Source organism: Larimichthys crocea, chromosome VIII, assembly GCF_000972845.2.
Source record: "Larimichthys crocea isolate SSNF chromosome VIII, L_crocea_2.0, whole genome shotgun sequence".
Classification (NCBI taxonomy): Eukaryota; Metazoa; Chordata; class Actinopteri; family Sciaenidae; genus Larimichthys; species Larimichthys crocea.
The window spans coordinates 11,141,469-11,158,719 of NC_040018.1; the positions used below are offsets into that span (position 1 = coordinate 11,141,469).

The window sequence follows — 17,251 nt, forward strand, 5'->3', positions numbered from 1 at the left end:
ATGTACTTTAGAGAACGAATGAGGTCAGCACAGTGTAACAATGTATTTGAAATTGTTGTAAAAAAAACAAACGAGTCAAAAAAAAAAGTCAAGTGGCAACTTCCTGTGTTTCATGAGGAACTTAGAAATGTACTCTGTGCAATGAGAGATGCCCTGTGAAAACGCCACCATTTAGAGTGGCACTTGTTTCAGTAGCACAGCTATTATTTTCTACAAGTCATTTATACTGGTTCAATCCACTGCAGATGTTATGTGGGGACTAAAAAGACAATACAGTCTTGCATGATCTCATTACAGTTAGTTTCTTTCAATATATTAAAACTTGTGTCCATTTTTAATTAATTTATTTTACGGAAATAAAATATGTAATTACTAATGTGTTGTGACGTTCAGTGTTTGTCTTTGTGCACAAACATTCTGGTTTGCTCTGAGAAGTCTGAGAAAATTCCCCATTAATCTTTTCTCTTCAAAACATTTTTCATTTTAAAAATTGAATAAGTAATGCAATGTGCAGCAGTGTGTCCTGTACTGTTGTATCTGTGGGCATGAGGTAGTTTGTGAAGTTAAGACTGAAGACAGATTTCCAGCCCAACTATTATGTCCACAAGAGGTGATACACAATCATGGCAGCAGTGTTGACAGCGACCTCCTCCAAACAAGCATGGAGGCGACGCTTGGCCTTTTGTCACTTAGGACATGGTGCCATCTAGAGGGAGGACTTGATGATTTGTCTGTTTTCCTTTTATTAGGCTGAAAATCTCTCTGCTAGACAAGTCAAGTAAATGGGAAACAAGAAATGGTGTTTTATCCACCATATGAAGCAGAATATAAAATAAATGATGAAAAAATGATGAAAAACACATTTTAAAAATGTTATATATGGTGTGCAACATTTTCTCTTTTCGATCTTTAAAACAGCATTCAAACATATTTTTTTTATTTAAACAAGTTTATTCTAAACAGAAAGGTTTTGTCCAGTAAAATAAGAAACAGACTGAAAAATAATCCCATACATTAAAAGTCATGATGCATAGATGTTTAAAACTACTCAAACTGCTGCTGGAACTAGCTAACTACAGAACCATGATACAGAAACATGCTGTATGTTTACTAACTAAATACAAACAGTAACAGTACAAATACATAATTTAACGACATTACTGCATATAGTACTACACAAAATCATGATTAGGCATAAGTTCACAAAACAACTAATGCTGCAAATAATGATTATTTTCATTATTATTATTTTATTTCACCAACAGTTAAAAAGATATACAGTTTATTAACATGTAAAACAAAGAAATGCAGCAAGTCCTCACACTAAAGAAGCTGGAACCAGCTTGAGAAGTGACAATAAAAATTGTTGACGACTAACTTTCTGCTAATGGACTGAGTTGCAAACATACAGTCATGTAGCCTTGCTGCCAAGTCGTTACGGATGATTCATACAGATGACAAACAACCTCAGAAATCTGTTACAAAAGAATTTCGTTTTGAACTTGAGGTAAAAGATATGTGAGCTGCGTGTTAAATCAGTAACCTTGTACAGTTAAGTGAAATGTTCACCTCTGCTGCTCAGAGCCAGAAACAAAAACGAGCAGTTTGACAGTCTACTTCTTGCCACGGTAATGGGCGCCGACCACCATGTAGCTGTCAGGTGAGATGTTCAAATTGGACGCCTTCGCTTTGTCCCTACAGACCCTGACCTCACATCTGCCAACCAGTCCTCCTCCTCCTCCTCCTCTGCAGGGGTCGTGTTTCTGCAGGTAACTTATAAAGGTCTCCCAGCCTCCGCCTACGCGCACCATCACATGACGCTCATTCAGCATCTGCAAAGGTGACAGCAGACAGTACAGTCAAGGAGGGAATGCTGGGAAATAAAGTGTGCATATATTTTCTGGCTGATATATTGCAAGGATGTTTATGAATTCTCAATTATATGAAAAGCAGCCGCCCCCTCTCCACATACACACACACACACACACACACACACACACCAATCTAATATTTACAAGCTTCTCATGCATGTGTAGCTCTGGCTATGAAAGGCAAATGATCTCTCGGATAGCTTTGTCAAAATCTCATTAAACCAAATGAAACAACATCCCGTGGCACCAGCTGAACACACGCACAGGACTAATCCACGTATGATCATGCATACACACACACACACACACACACACACACACGCACACACGCACACGCGCACACACACAGATGTGGTGATGCACAAAGGCACACCCACACAGATCTGCAACACAAACCACCTAACAAACAGTATTTTAAATCAAATGACGACAGTATAGTCAGTCTATCTGTTAGCAGTAGTTTTAGCAGAGGTCAGTTGTATCTGAATCAACACATCCTTCACACACAGCCATCCTTACAGCTGAAAACCAACTGCTGCCATGGCAACTACAGCCACAATATAAAGCATGGGGGGAAAAAAATGAAAAGAGAAATTGAGATGAGTTCAGCGCAGACCCTCAACTCCCAGTAGGCATTAAGATTCCCAGGAGGCCTTGCAAAGCCATCCGTTGTCCTGTCAGCACCGGCCCAGCCCCCTCTTGCCTTATCGCCAATAAACCCTTCATTATGGAGCCATTAAGAATGTGATAATACAAGCAGATCCACTCTTCTTATGTAGGGAGGTGTGTGTGTAGTCACGTGTGCAGGATGAAAAATCAATGGTACAAGCGCAGACACACGCCGGCGACACAGGCGGCATAAGAGGAAAACCCCAGACGTGGTCCGTCTCAGCTGTCATCCAGCAGATTAAAATGTTGAGGTTGACAGGGGTCAAGTCTGACATCCTGAATAAACCACTTTCCTGTCAGACACAGAGGGAATGTGATTCTGATCCTCATTCTCAAAAATGCAGTCGACGTCCAGAGTTGATTTTCTAAAGAAATAAAACATAGTTTAGCATTAAACAATAAATGCTAGACTCCATTTTATTTCTGTTTATTTATTTATTTTTGTTCCTCTAGATATCTCGTTTTTTAAATTAAGTTGCTTAATTCTTTTAAACCAGCTCATAAAATTGGAATTTTTTAATAGATTTTTTCTGATGTTTTTTTTTATTGTTTCAATCGTGTTTCATTTGATTGCTGTTTTGTTTGTTTTTTTGCTTTATTGGTGTCTTATTTTATATGCTGGCTATGTGTGCTTTCTTGCTCTCACGTCTCTGTAACCCAGTTAAATGGTTACAATGTGAACTGTATGTTATACATGAGAAGTACTGAAAAGCAGGGACATATGTTTCTCACCAATGTACCAAACATATCCTTCAATAAAAACCAGAGTCAGCGTCTTTCTGTACTGTAATATTCAGCACAATCCCTCTTTGTCAGGCAGACTCCTTTATTTCTGTCTCTACAACTACCCCCCTCCCCCCTTTAGGACTCCGTACAAAGTGTGCTACGTCTGCAGCCCATAAACTACCGTCTGGATTCCCCTGTGTCCTCCCTGGCAGCTCCATTGATTCCCTCTTTCCTTTGCTGCTGAAAGATGCATGAGTGTACACAGGGAAGAGGTGCCATGTACACACCGGCCAGTAGGAGGCAGGCTTTAGCCACATCCACAGCTTTTTAAAGCTTTTTTCTTTTGGCCTTTATTTGACAGAGACAGCTTGGAGAGTGACAGGAAATGTGTGCAGAGAAAGATGGGGAATGACATGCGGGAAAGAGCCACAGTTCGGATTCGAACCCTGAGCCTTTGTACATGGGGCGGATGCTCCTCCGACTGAGCTAAACGACACCCCACATCCACAGCTTTTGATGCTGGTTTTTGGTACAGTCAGTCCTTGAAAAATTTACAGTAAAGACACAAACTAAGAAACTCATGTCTGTCTTAGGTCTGTGTTGCAAGAGATCTTGATTATAGTGAGAGTATCTGATTTTGTATTTTATGTATTATTATATATTCCATATGTGCGACGCTAGTGTAGGTCTTATATGACTAAATCTTATTTATTTCAAAGGTTTGCTGTTTGGTTAATCGACCACTCTGGCTGGACTGAAATGTCTCAACAACTATTGGAATAATTGCCATTAAATTTTGTACAAACATTCATGGTCCCCAGAAGATGACACCCAATGTCTTTAGTGATCCCCTTGATTAATATCTTGTGTCACCATGAGGTTGATATTTTTGCTTTTAGTGACATGTCTCAACAACTATTTGATGAATTGGCAAAAAAGAAATGATGCAAACATTAATGGTCCTCAGACAGTGTACCCTCACGCCTTTGGGGATCCCCTGTCTTTTCCCTTTAGCACCATGACAATGTACTTACAGTATTTGTGGTTTTGACTGAAATGTCAAGACATGTTGTAGAGCTGTTCAAATTCCCCTCAAAATGAATTGTAAAAATGTAGTTGAATATTTTATCCCATCAGTCTCGGCTGTGCTTTGTGTTGGATGCTAATTACCATAACTTAGCATGCATACGCTATATGGTGAACACGGTAAGCATTCCTGCTTAACATCACGAGCACTGCGAGCTCCTTCTCATGCTGATGTTAGCATTTAGCTAAAAGCAGCACTGTACCAAAGATTCAAAGAGATTCTATCTTGACACACCTTTGCTTGTTAACGTCATACTTAATCATCAACCTACTTATACTGAAAAAAAGACGATGACAATGTCAGTGGTCAGGGTCACGTACAGAACAAAGATCCTGGAACTTCTATTGATTTGATGTCTTGCTCAAGGACACTTGAGAAAGGAGTATGATGAAGGGGTTGTCTTTCAAATTGCTAAAAAGTGAAGGTGACAAAATGTTGCTGTGGTCCTGATTTTGTTCAGATATAAGTAGCATTTAAAATATGATATGGTCTTTTTTTTAAATTATTATTATTATTATCTCTCATGTAGGTAAACATAGTAAACAAAGTACTAATGTGGCATGATATTGTGATATTGTGAGGTGTCTGAATGTCATCTCCTTCCATTGACACAGTCAGACACTGCTCCTGCCACAAAGCTGAAGGAAAGCCTAATTGGGTGCAGAGAAGAAAGAAAAGCCTTCCTCTTGTGCCGAGCACTCCAGGAGCACTCCGAGGCCAGCATTATTGAATAGCCTCCAGGGGGAATGGGAGGGGGTGGCTGGTAAGGGGGGTAGAAAGTTTACATGTGAGGAGGGGCGGTCATGCTCAGTCGCTCATTAACAAGCTGTCTGATTAAAACCCTCACTAATGACTGTGTCTAAGTAATCAATAGTATCTGCTCTTTAGAAAGGTCTGTACACATTGAATGGCACGCTCTCCTAGGAGCTGCGCCAGGGTTATCATGGTATATGGTAATTGAGGATTATGGCGCGTTTCCCTGCACACATGTAGGCAGCTGTGAGCCTCAAGGTAATGCTAATGGATGGAGTCAGGGTCGATGGGCTGCTGCGCTCTATTCACACAGCTGAGGTGTGTTTGCTTGCTGGCGCGAAGGGATCGTTTGCAAGTCGCGTCTACAAACTAGCAATTATAGCCGACAGAGAGTTATGGTGAAACTCTGTATCTGCAAGGTGGGCACAAAAGGTCAACAGTGGAGAAAAAAAGATTGGTGAAATATTGAAATATACAATAGTTAAAAGGTGATTTTTCTCTTTTTTCTCTACATGTACTGCTGAAGACGACCATAAACTAATCACATGTTTGGTTATCGCATCTTTACAGCCCTTCTTTGAAGTGCTGTTCAAACATGTGTCCTTGTGTAACTGTCAGGTCTGCTGTGGGGAAACAGGTGTTCTGTGTCCTGAAAGGTAACATTATATTCTAAACGGGCAGTAAAAATATGTCGTCTGTCAGCCGCTCAAAATGTAGCTGTAACTCTGCTGTAAAGTAAACTGACGCTGACAGCATTGATTACCAGTTTGGACGGCGTTGAGTCAATACAATTAACGAAGCATTTAATGGGTTTCAACTCTGACCAATTAGCCACCAAAGCTGTGAAACACCTCCGTGTGACTGTTTAATGTAGACGATACGCATTGTGAGATCAGACCCTGTCAATCTGATTTAAGAGGGATTCCACAAAGACCATTTTACCTCGAATCATGAAGCCATTCTCAATGATATGGTGAAAAATTGACAATTTTTTAAAATTTACAGTGTGTATTTCTTTATGGATGTTTGAGTAATGGATTACTTAGACAATATACTGCATACAGTGTGCACTAAACATACACTGAGCTGTTATATTTTCTCTTTGTATGGGTGAATTAATCCATATAGACAGTGAAGTAAAACCTTCTTATGTTCAAAACCTCTCCCACATATTGGACTCCCGAGTGGGCTGCCATTTGATCCGCACACCACGGTCATATCTTTGCAAAATCATCCTGAAAGAGACGTGTTTGTTTTTCCTTCAGGTTTGAACTCTTTGCTGAAGGTCTATGCACTGAATAAAATCATTGTCCTCCCAGTCTTATCCTGACCATTGGTTGCCAAGCAACCCTGCCTCCCAGAAGGCCATTCGTCGAAGCCTTTGTACAGATGCATATGGGTGGTGCACGACTCCAGGAGGCTGAAAGGCACCTACGTCTCCATCGCCAAATGAGTCGTTCTGACACGTCACACTTGTTGCTGACTCAGCTGTTGATTAATAACCCGGAGGCCTTCGCACCTCACATCTTATTATGTGCTGCAACATCTATGACGCATCTTCATTGGGCGAGACATTCGATTTAGTTTATAATTTAAAATTCACAGAATGGTACATTCAAGTATTAAATTATAATTTGTTTATTTTGCTGCCTGCATACCTCATAAAACGACACATGAGCAGTATTACCACCAAACCACTGGAGGAGGTGGGAGTCATCCAACCTAGTCTTCTAGAAAATACATTTATACATTAATTTGTTTTGCCTGGTTTTGATGTCAAACTGCCTGAATTGTGTTCAGCTGCAATTTTTGCTCAAGCGTAGGAAGGGCTATATCTATTATTTACATATATTTACATATACAATATTTTTCCATATATTCGAGCACTGCACACGTAGGAAGGAGGTCAGGGTGGAGGGTGACATACAAAGTGCAGGAGAACATGGTTCATTCCCGAGTCTCATGTGTGGTTACTGTGTCTGTTATCTTAAGTTAAGAAGTATTGTGGATTAAAGTAAATGTTTAAACAACACTGCAAAGAAATTCATATTTTTGCGATTTAGTTAAGCTCTTTTTCAACTTTTCATTTCACAAAACTTTTGAGAGCCAACGACTAAAAGTCAGTCCCAGAGCTACTCTTGTCTGGCAGCCTGTTGCACTAACACCCCCTGATGATCTGAGCTCAAAGTCCGGGTGGCCTGGCTAACAAACTAATCTGACATTAGCTAACAGCAGCTACAGTTCGCAGCACTTTACTGTCCATCAGGAAACTCTGTAAATTACCAAGAGTTGAGGCACACATAGTTGTTGGTGGTAGTTGGTAATGTGTGACTTAGTGCCCTAAAGCATTACCTTTCGTGGGTGATCGTACCCAGATCACAAACTATAGTGGCTGAGTGAGAAGAGTGGGAATGACAGTCATTGTCAATGTAGCATTATAGATAATGATGATCATGATAATAATGATTTAAAATCTGCTATTTTTCTGGTAAAAAAAAGAGTTATCCAATGTTGCTTTAACTAATTAAACACATCCTGTCTTGTGTTTCATGTCTGTCCTTAAACTTAACTATAAAACGCAGCTATCTCCTAAACATAACCATGAAAATGTTTGACAATGCTTTAGTTGCTATTAACGAAACAAACACATTTAATATGTCAGTATCAATATTTGACTTATGTTCACATTTCTTCATAATCTTGATAAAAATGTAATCTCTCCAACCTCTGTTGCAAATTAGAAGTATATCAACATAATCAATGTTTGCGTGAACATGCTTACCCTTATATACAGAACTTTATCTCCAACACGGTAGCAGCCTTTAGGTTGCTTCTCAACAAGGAACCTGGTAGGACAGCTGCAGGGTGGATTTTCAATAATGTTTCTCACCTGGAAACAGGTTAGACAGGGAGAATCAAACACACAGCATACAGCTTTAACATCTGTAATCTCAAATAAGATTAATTTAGCTGGAAATAAAACACGTACAATATCATCCAAAATGCTGCTGGTGCCTGTGCTCCTCCTCCTTGTGGATTTGGAACGAGGAGTCAGGGCTGCTGGTGGGGAGGTGATTGGAGGTGTATCTGTGGAAGTGTGTTTGTTTATTGTGATGGAGGAGACTTTGGCAGTGGATACCAGGGTTTGGACTGGTGAGGCTGCTGCCAGTGGAGTTGAGGCAGATGTGTTAGTGGTGCAGGATGAAGAGAACAAAGGTGTTTGTGTTGAGGCTGTGGTTGTACAAGGGTTAGAGGCTGAGAGGGAGGACTGAGGAGGAGACAAACATGTAGGCACTGGGTTTGTTGTGGCTGATGGAAGATCAGAGGCGATTGAGGCAGCGAGTGTTTCAGACAGACAGGTTATGCTTGGAGTGAAGGGCGCAGGTGGAGGAGGTGGAGGAGGAGAAGGAGGAGGAGGGGGAGATGGGGCTGGGGGCAGGGATGATTGTGATGGTGAATACAATGATGTAGGAGGAAAAAAGGAGAGGGGCAGAGGGGATGATGGAGATAAGCACCCCGCCTCCTCCCTTTCTATCTCCCTCTCCAACTTCACCAGCCCCGGAGGCTCTACTCCATATCTGAAAGAAAGATTTAACAGAAATATATCAGTAATCTCCAGGATAGATCAACACTATATCACAAAGCAGAGATAGTCATTCCCTACACTGGCTCCATATTGGAAAGAGTGGAGTAGCTGAACTAATTTTAAAGACCTGAAACTACAATTTTATTTTGAAAATATATCCACATATTATCTGCAACTGAACACCACTTAAAGAGCAGAGAAGTTAGCAGAGAAGTTAGCCGTAACAGTATTCACAAATATTTAGTATCATCATGATCTTTTAAGATTTTAACCCACAGAAAATAAAGCAGCAGTGTGATTTACTCCTCAGGTGTGGTACTATATGTGGGTCACTTCTTCTTTTCTACTTACCTGGCTGCAATCCGTCCCAGCTCCATCAGGCACAGGCACACCTCCCGAGGTTGTTTGTGGAGGACTTTGCGCAGCACGTATACAAATAAAGAGGGAGGAGGGGAGGAAATAAATAAAAAAAAGTCACTCATCTGAAAGGAAAGATGTTTCCGGAGATAAACTTCCATCTGTGTCAAAAGAAAACAGGAGCAGCAGTCTGAACAGAGGCCACATTGCTGGAGAACTCTATTGTGCATATCTATCTTTGAAGCTGAGCAGGAATTCCTGTGGGCTCTGGGTGTGCAGCTGAGGGCATAAGGGCATGAATGCTTTGTCAACAAGCCTCTCTTACCTCCAGTCCACTATAAAAAAGAGGTCTGTGCACTTGGTTTGGGCCAGAAATAGAGCATGCATAAAAGAAAATGTAATGAGAACTATTAATAATGGTATTTTATTTTTATTCACCTGTATTTTGAGATCCATCATTACATCATGACTGCAGCAAGACAAATAGACAAGAAAAAGGAAAAAGAACAATCATCTGTGCCTTCATGTCACTTAGGCAGCAAACTGAAGCCTGTCAAAGTAAAATGAGTTCACTCTCCTCGTCACTCAATTAGTCAAGTCAAGTAGGTTATTCTGCCTGCAGGGGGGGGTTGGGGGGAGACTTATTGTTGGTGGGGATTAACCTGCACATTATCGTTCTCACGCATCTCTCGCCTTGCGTGGACATGCCCGAGTAAGAAGTACACAGAGAAATGATACAAGGAGTCAGAAACATAATCATCACATCAGAGTCATCGTCGTGGCTCGTGTTGAAGGTGGTTTTGAGCAGCACGACAAATTCAGTTTTCAGGCAAAGATGATAAAATGATGCAGCACATCTCAAATTAAATTCAGATGCTTAAAATACTCTTTTCCTTTCACAGTAGGTTAATTTAGTTTTCGCCACATGCATTACACCAATAATCACTGATGCTAACAATTTGTCACACAACAACTGCATAGAAATAAGATAATCTAAAACTATTTGCATGTCCAGGCGAATAAAAATGAATGCATTACTTTATTTTGTGCCACTGACATGATGCACAGTCTAATATCTTTTGTCTTTCAACACATTATCATGAGTTTATCATTTATTTAGGAGTAATGGAAAGTTTGGAGAGAAGAAACATAATGGACATGCTGTTCTCACACAGCTGACGACAGTTTGACATTTGTTGTGACTTGTTTCATTCTTTTGGTCTCAAAGAGGTGAAACTTCGAGTCTAAAGCTTTTACTTTAATCACTAATATGCTACAAGTGCTGCGTGGCAGAAAAAAGAAGAAAAGGTCAGCGCTCCTTAACTCCATAATGTTAGGAACAAATCTCTGGTCTTAACTCACCCAAATCCTCTGACTCAAAAAGGTAAGCCTCATCAACACCAGTCTTTCGACACCAGTAGAGGAAGTTGGCAGTGTTGTCTCGGGCGAAAAATGATCCAGAGGTTGCATCAGCTCGCCAGTGGATCACTCTTCTCATGAAGGGCTGAACACACACACACACACACAAACACACACACACACACACAAAGGTAGTGAGTGGAAACATGTTGTTACAATAACAGAAAAATGGATTCATTCATATAGCCATGTTTAATATTACAGCATGTTGAAGCTGCAGGTGAGGAGACAGAAGAGGCATCCTCTTGTTTTGACCAAATGTTTTGTGTCTATGGGAGACACATGAGGATCATGATCTTTTCAAAAGGTGATCTTGTGCAAAGTAAGGCTAAGTAATAGAAAACATGAATAGACATGGATGACTACTTGAATGCAGCACCAGACACTGACAGCGCCAACCTCAGACCTGACCTGGTTTTACTGTCTTTGTGGACTTCCTCAGACTTAATCATTTTCTGTCTCTAAACTGAAAAGGTCTTAATCGTGACTTGAACAAGTTCTTAGAGTTAAAGTAACAGTAATAACAGAACAAAACTCTTCTGAAATAAGCATGGTTGGTAAACGACTCGGCATTCATTAGTTCACCTTTTTTATTGGAATAAAACCTGTGTTTGGTTTTGTGTCCTCTTTTCTGTACGTGTGTTTACATGTATTTGTGCAATATATGCATGGTTTTGTGTTTGTGTTGCAGCACCTTGCCATTATTGGTGTGGATAATCTTGTCCTGGATCAGCTGTGCCAGCTGACAGAGGAGAACACCGTTATCCAACCTTTCCATCAGACTGTCTGCTGTAAGGTCCACACCTGAGGATCCACACACCAACACTGAATTATGTACAGTCATTCATAGTTACCAGTAAATGTTCATTGCAAATTGTTCAAACAAATACACAGATCAGGATATTGCTGATGCAAAGGCAGAGCTGATTATCTCCCAAAAGCACTTAGTAAAGGTGAAACTATGAATCAGTAAATTCACAGAAATCTTTTGAAAAATGAAACAAAAAATAATAAACTGTATTACTACCATATTTATGCATTTTCAAAAAGATACACCTTGTTTAATTAGCTACTGAACCTTTTGTTTCTTTTCTGCATAGATATGTTCAACTCATTACTAAATACAACAATATAATCTACATCCCATTACATCTGCATAACGAATCTCAATAAGAGGAATACAGCATTGTTCATTGCTTTAAATCTTTTTTCTGATTTATGAATTTACAAAGTACCACATGAAGCCACAGAAATTATCAATGAAAACTGAAACCTCACACGTTGAAACCTCCTTTCTGATAACAAAACTTTTGTAAGCAATTCTGACATGTTCTTTTTGTAGTTGCTTCAGAAACTCATGCTGTTGAAGTCTTGTCACTTCCTTCCAACACCAACAGGTTGTGGCATGTGCAGACCCTTTACGTTTTCCCTCACAATGCAGTAAAGTGGGAAGAAATATCCCTTTCCCTGCAGTCCCAGCCACAGACCCCCACATAGAGAGGTATTTCAAGGATTTGGATAATAAGTAGGTTAATGTGTTTGTCTCTGTGAGTGACTGCAGCTTTTTTTCTGCTGTTCTTCAAAACAAAAGCCCCCATCAAACCCAAACCCCCATGGGCCATTCAACTGTAGAAAACTGTGATAATCTCAAGAGATATTTCAAATTCACAATCTCTCTTTTGGCTGCATAAATTCAAAATACGAGTGGGTAAGACAAGGCATGTTTCCGGTATTAAACTTGACTAAAATCAAGTGACCTCTTTAGTTTTCTTTGTCACTGTAGCTGCAAACCTATCAGTGTAGTTAACATGAGCTTGGCATGAGGATCAATGGAGGAAACTGTCTCACCCATGAGTGTGTTGAGCCAGAAGGCCAGGTCTTCTTTCATTGGCAGCAGGCTGGCATCATGGCGGTAAGGCAGCCACTGGTTGTACTCCTGAGGACTGGTAAGGCCAGGCCCAGAGTGTCTGTACTTCTGGCCGAGAAGACAGTTCATCCCCAACCCGGTCAGGTGCCTCGGGCTCAGAGGACTGTCAAGGCTGGTGTTCATCATCTCCACTTCACTGTCCATTATTCAGCACTGGTCGGTCTTTGACAGACCCTGGTGGCAAATAATAAATGTTTCTTTATGCTGTTGTTGGGTTTTGATTTTAACATTTTGGATTATCTGTCTCATCCACTGCGAGGGCGACAGTCAAAGATGGCTCCACAGAAAAGCTCGGGGAGGCACATGTTTGTCAAACTAGTTAGTCATCATTCTTTTAGTTTTTCTCTGCTTAAACCAAAACAGTATGTCTTGGCTTTACGAGAGAACTAACTAGTTGGTTTAGCACATGGACATCTGGTTAACTGCCCCACCTCCTTTAAAGAGCAGCAAACAGCTGCTTGCCTTCACTTTTCTATGGAACCATTCAGAACTGTGTCTCCAACGCAGTGGATGAGAGAATCCATGCCCCATATACTGTAGTAGGTTAAATTGAGTGTAGTTTCAACCCATACAATTGACTCTGTGTTTCTTAAATACATAAAAGTCCCTCTGGTGAACCTACCAAGGCTGTGGTTAAACTACTGTCATGACTGGGACAGTATCCAAGCTTACTTTTACGACACGTTCAAAAAATACAATATTAAGACATATGACATTAAAAACACTAGGTGAAACCACAAACAAGTGTTATTTATATGTACATTAATGTAAGACAAATGCAAAAACAAAAATATAAACCAAATCAAATGGGTATTTAATCAAAGTTATATTGCAAAAGTCCCTCTTTAGTTCCTTGTTGAACTGTGGTTGGAAATATTCAAAGGTACATTTTGTACTAAAAAAACACAACTGTGTGAAGCTTGATATTATTTGCTAAAGGGCTTGGACATTTGTTTAAGACAGGCTTGGAAAAAATGTGAATCTCTTTAGGAAAAAAAAAAATCATTAAATCATAATGGTTTTTGAGAGTAATAACTGTTGAATTGAAAACACAGAGCTGTCTTGGACATGTACAATACATGTTAAAACTAATTTCACACACTGGCTTCCAAGCAATATACACAATCATTAATCAAAGGGATTAAACTGACTGACTGCAGGTTTAATAAGATGTACAGCTACAGCCCTGAGCTAGTCTCCTGGTGCCGCTACATGGCTCATTTGTCCTGTTCCCAGAGCAGCCTCCATCATAAAGCTCAGCCCCATGCAGAGACATGCTCTGACTGCCAGTAATACTCGATGCTAATCAGCTGGAATTAAGACAACAACACACACAGTGGGTCACTGGCTCTGCTGGGTAATGTACAGTAGAGACAGAGGCTTGGTTTGTGCCAGATGACTGTCTTTAAAGTTTGATTGTAAAGTAACAAGACAAAGGAGGTTTCTGCTTCTGCTGCATCTGCAGACTATAAGACACGGCTCCTGTTGCTCTGAACGTCAGCAGCCATGTTAGCAGCTCAGTGACGCACAGCTCCAGTCGACCTCCATAAGCCCCCATGTTAAAATGTCCATCTTCACAGAAAAGTGGCTTGTTTGGACCCACACTCCACATCTTTGCCCATTTTTGCAGCAGAGGCAGAACTATCATACACTTCAATGACTCTTTAGAAACCTGTTGGTGATGTCAGACCACAACATCTAATCTCTCTGGAAGGGCTATAACAATGTTAACATGCATATGTTTAACAAGTATATTGTATATTATCACTGTGTCCACTATCTTAGTTTAGCAAGTACACATTTTTTCTACTTAGCACTAAATCTGATCTGAGACTGGTGAGAATATGATTAAGTGATCGCTAAAGTTATTACAATTCATCGTGAGGGAAGGGATTGTGATGCATCCTCTGGGGACCTTAAATGTCTGAACAAAATATGATAGCAATCCAAGTCCATCTAAAAGTTGTAGAGATATTTCTGTCTGGACCAAAGCGGTGGTCCGAATCAACATTACCATCTCTGGAGCCATGCCACTACCACGACTAATAAAAATCTCATCTTTAACAAAGACTTTATCTTTAGTTGAACAGTCAAGTAGAAACACATCTGGACGACAGATGTTCGGGATCCAGACAGGCTCTTTTAGCTTATTTATAGTTGTATACCACCTGTTTTTTTAAACATTGCCACAAGTTCAAGTTTGTTGTAAAGTCGCCTCACCTCAGCAAAAACCTGATGACAAATCCTTTGCACATGATTAGAGAGGAAGTAGGGCGCAGACGTACAGTATGTTTGTCAGTGAATTGTGGGCTCAGGCTGTGTGAGATGAATGTGAGGATGTCAAAGACATATACGCTTCTGACTGCACGTAGTGAAAAGGGTCTTTTGTAAACACATCACGCTGATGTGGGACAGGTATATGTGGACGGGGCTGCCTGCCAAGTTGGAGGCTAGTTTACGGGTTGACCAGCAGGGCATGAGAGCCTCTGTCTCTAACAAAACATCCAGGTGCAATATTCACACCTCTGCTACAGGATGGCTCTGCTGGGAAGGAAAGGCAAAGGTCACCTACTGGTCTTGCTCTCAAGAAACAAGCAGCCTTTATACTCCTGTAGAGCTGAGGGTCTATGTCTGTAAACACATACTACACACACACACACACCACACACAGGCCCATGCATGTATCAGTGTTTCTATTGCACCTCACTTATTTTGCACAACCGTTAATGTTTCTAAAGTAAGAATTGCTCCAGTGGTATTTCACAGCCTTTAATTGTGTTTTTACAATAAAAGCGACCATCCTCACAACCTAGCTGTTAGCGTGAAACAGCTAAAATTACACACCAGCCTGCCTGAAAAATGTGAGCCGAATGATGGATCTGAGCTGAAGCGTAGGCTTGAATACCTGAACCTACAGTGCTGTATGTATGTAAGACGACAGAGTGATTGATGATTTAGTGTTGGTCTAACACTCTCTGTCTCCAGAGAATGAAACCAAAGTGTCTGTCTGGTAAACAACTAACTTCACAACTAGTTAACAGAATCCTGTTTCCTTACATGACAGGCGCAGTTCTCATGTTGACTTTGGAGGGGGGAAAAAAACTGAAGCTGCAAATCTGTCACAGAGAGAAGCATCTCTTCAGTCAAAGAACATGCGCTTCATGAATTTCAGTGTTTGCTTTGAGTTTGCTGTTACCGTACGACCTGCAGGGTTGTGCATTCTGCTTTTGTCTACTTCAGCATCCACTCTCTGTCAAAGAGTATTCATAAAAAATCAAGATTAATAACTTAATAACAAGAGGATGTCCAACAGCACTGCTGGCAGCAGTAGCTTTGAGTCAATGATCTGCTGTGTCAGGTGTCGGTGTGAGTAACGTAAAACTAGTGAATGAAAAACAGCTATTGAATAGATACAGCTGCATATTGGAGGTATAGGTTTCAGCTATAGTGGTGCTCTCACTCCATGGCTTTCCTTCAGCTGCTTCTAGACTAAATAAACCTCATATCAACACAGGATGGAAAGGTCTATTGCCCACTGCTGTATTCACACCCTGAACAGTGGAGACTCACTGTAGCTCCAGCTCCAGCAAAACACAATAAAATACAATTTTGGCAGCATTTAAAAAAAAAAAAAAAAGGAATCTTCCATTCTTTATTTTAGTATAAATAAAATAAATAGGGATCGCCTCAGAACAGTCTGTTCATTGAGTGACCTGCTAACTCAACTTTGGAGCCATGAAGGGCCAGAGAACATGCTGGAGGCTTCAATTCTGCACACTGAGTGCTGATGTGATAACTCATTTTCAGACCTCAGACACATGACTTCTTTCTTTTCTTCATTTCTTCTGATTACATGGAAACACGTTTTTAAAAAAATGCTCATTTAAAATATTCACCACAACTTTGGTCTAACTTTGCGCTGATCTGTTTTTAAAAATAATTTTAAATAAATAATTTTAAAGTCTGAAACCGCCTGTTATCCATGTCATGAACAAAAATGATTGGACCATAATATTTGACACTGTAATAAAAACGTAATGCTTACTGACCCGCTTTCAAACACTGTCGACATAACAAAAAACTGTTGTTCAAACAGTAAATGAGTCCAGAGACACTTTCATGATAATGTGTTTTCATCATCATCAAAAAGTGAGAAATAAGGCACACATAACTAAATCACTGCAGACATACTTACAAACAGTACGAGGATCGTTCAGGTTTCTCTTTTCATAAAAGTTTCTTCGCCGTATTCTCCTTCTCACACGCGCGCACACATCAGTCACAGCCAGATGTTCATCGCCCTCAGGTCCTCCACATGTAGTGGAAGTACACAACTGTGGGACCGGCACAGGCTGCCGTGTCTTTTCAAACAAACTCTCCTGTGCACGCCTGCCAAGTTTGTGGTGTCAGCTTACAAGGTGGGTTACTGACGCTTCAAGTTTTTACAGTTTCAGTGGAAAACTTTATCCGAGTCCAAAACCAATCAAATATGGGCTCAAGTTGAAGTTAATTGATTATTTATTTATTTATTTATTTATTTATTTATTCATTTCCAGCTCACACAATTAATGTTACTTCCCAATAAACTTCCAGGCGGCAGTTGTCATAGCTACCAGAGCCAACATTTTCCAACTTCAACCTTCACTTGGCTTGTTAATGCACTTAAACATTTAAGTTAAGACTAAAATCGGTATCCTTACTGTTTGGAAATTGGGCTCTTTCAATATGAGAACACTTTATCATTCAGCCCTCACTCTCTACCTGGCTTAATGTATCATTTTACCAAACCCTTTCATGTTTTTTTCTTTCTCTCCTCCTCTCTCTCTGTTGCCTCCCACACCACTCTAACAAATCAA

At 40.3% G+C, this 17,251-nt stretch overlaps 1 protein-coding gene across 1 annotated transcript; it reads right to left on the bottom strand.

Annotated features, from left to right (window-relative positions):
- Nucleotides 1-978: 978 nt before the first annotated feature.
- Nucleotides 979-16,717, bottom strand: gas2b (growth arrest-specific 2b). Its single transcript, XM_010731226.3, has 8 exons — nucleotides 16,591-16,717; nucleotides 12,317-12,569; nucleotides 11,163-11,272; nucleotides 10,412-10,553; nucleotides 9,044-9,107; nucleotides 8,096-8,684; nucleotides 7,889-7,996; nucleotides 979-1,832 (listed from the first exon to the last, which is right to left on the bottom strand). Exons 2-8 carry the CDS (start codon nucleotides 12,537-12,539, stop codon nucleotides 1,614-1,616), a joined length of 1,455 nt encoding a protein of 484 aa, XP_010729528.3. The 5' UTR covers nucleotides 12,540-12,569; nucleotides 16,591-16,717; the 3' UTR covers nucleotides 979-1,613.
- Nucleotides 16,718-17,251: the final 534 nt, after the last annotated feature.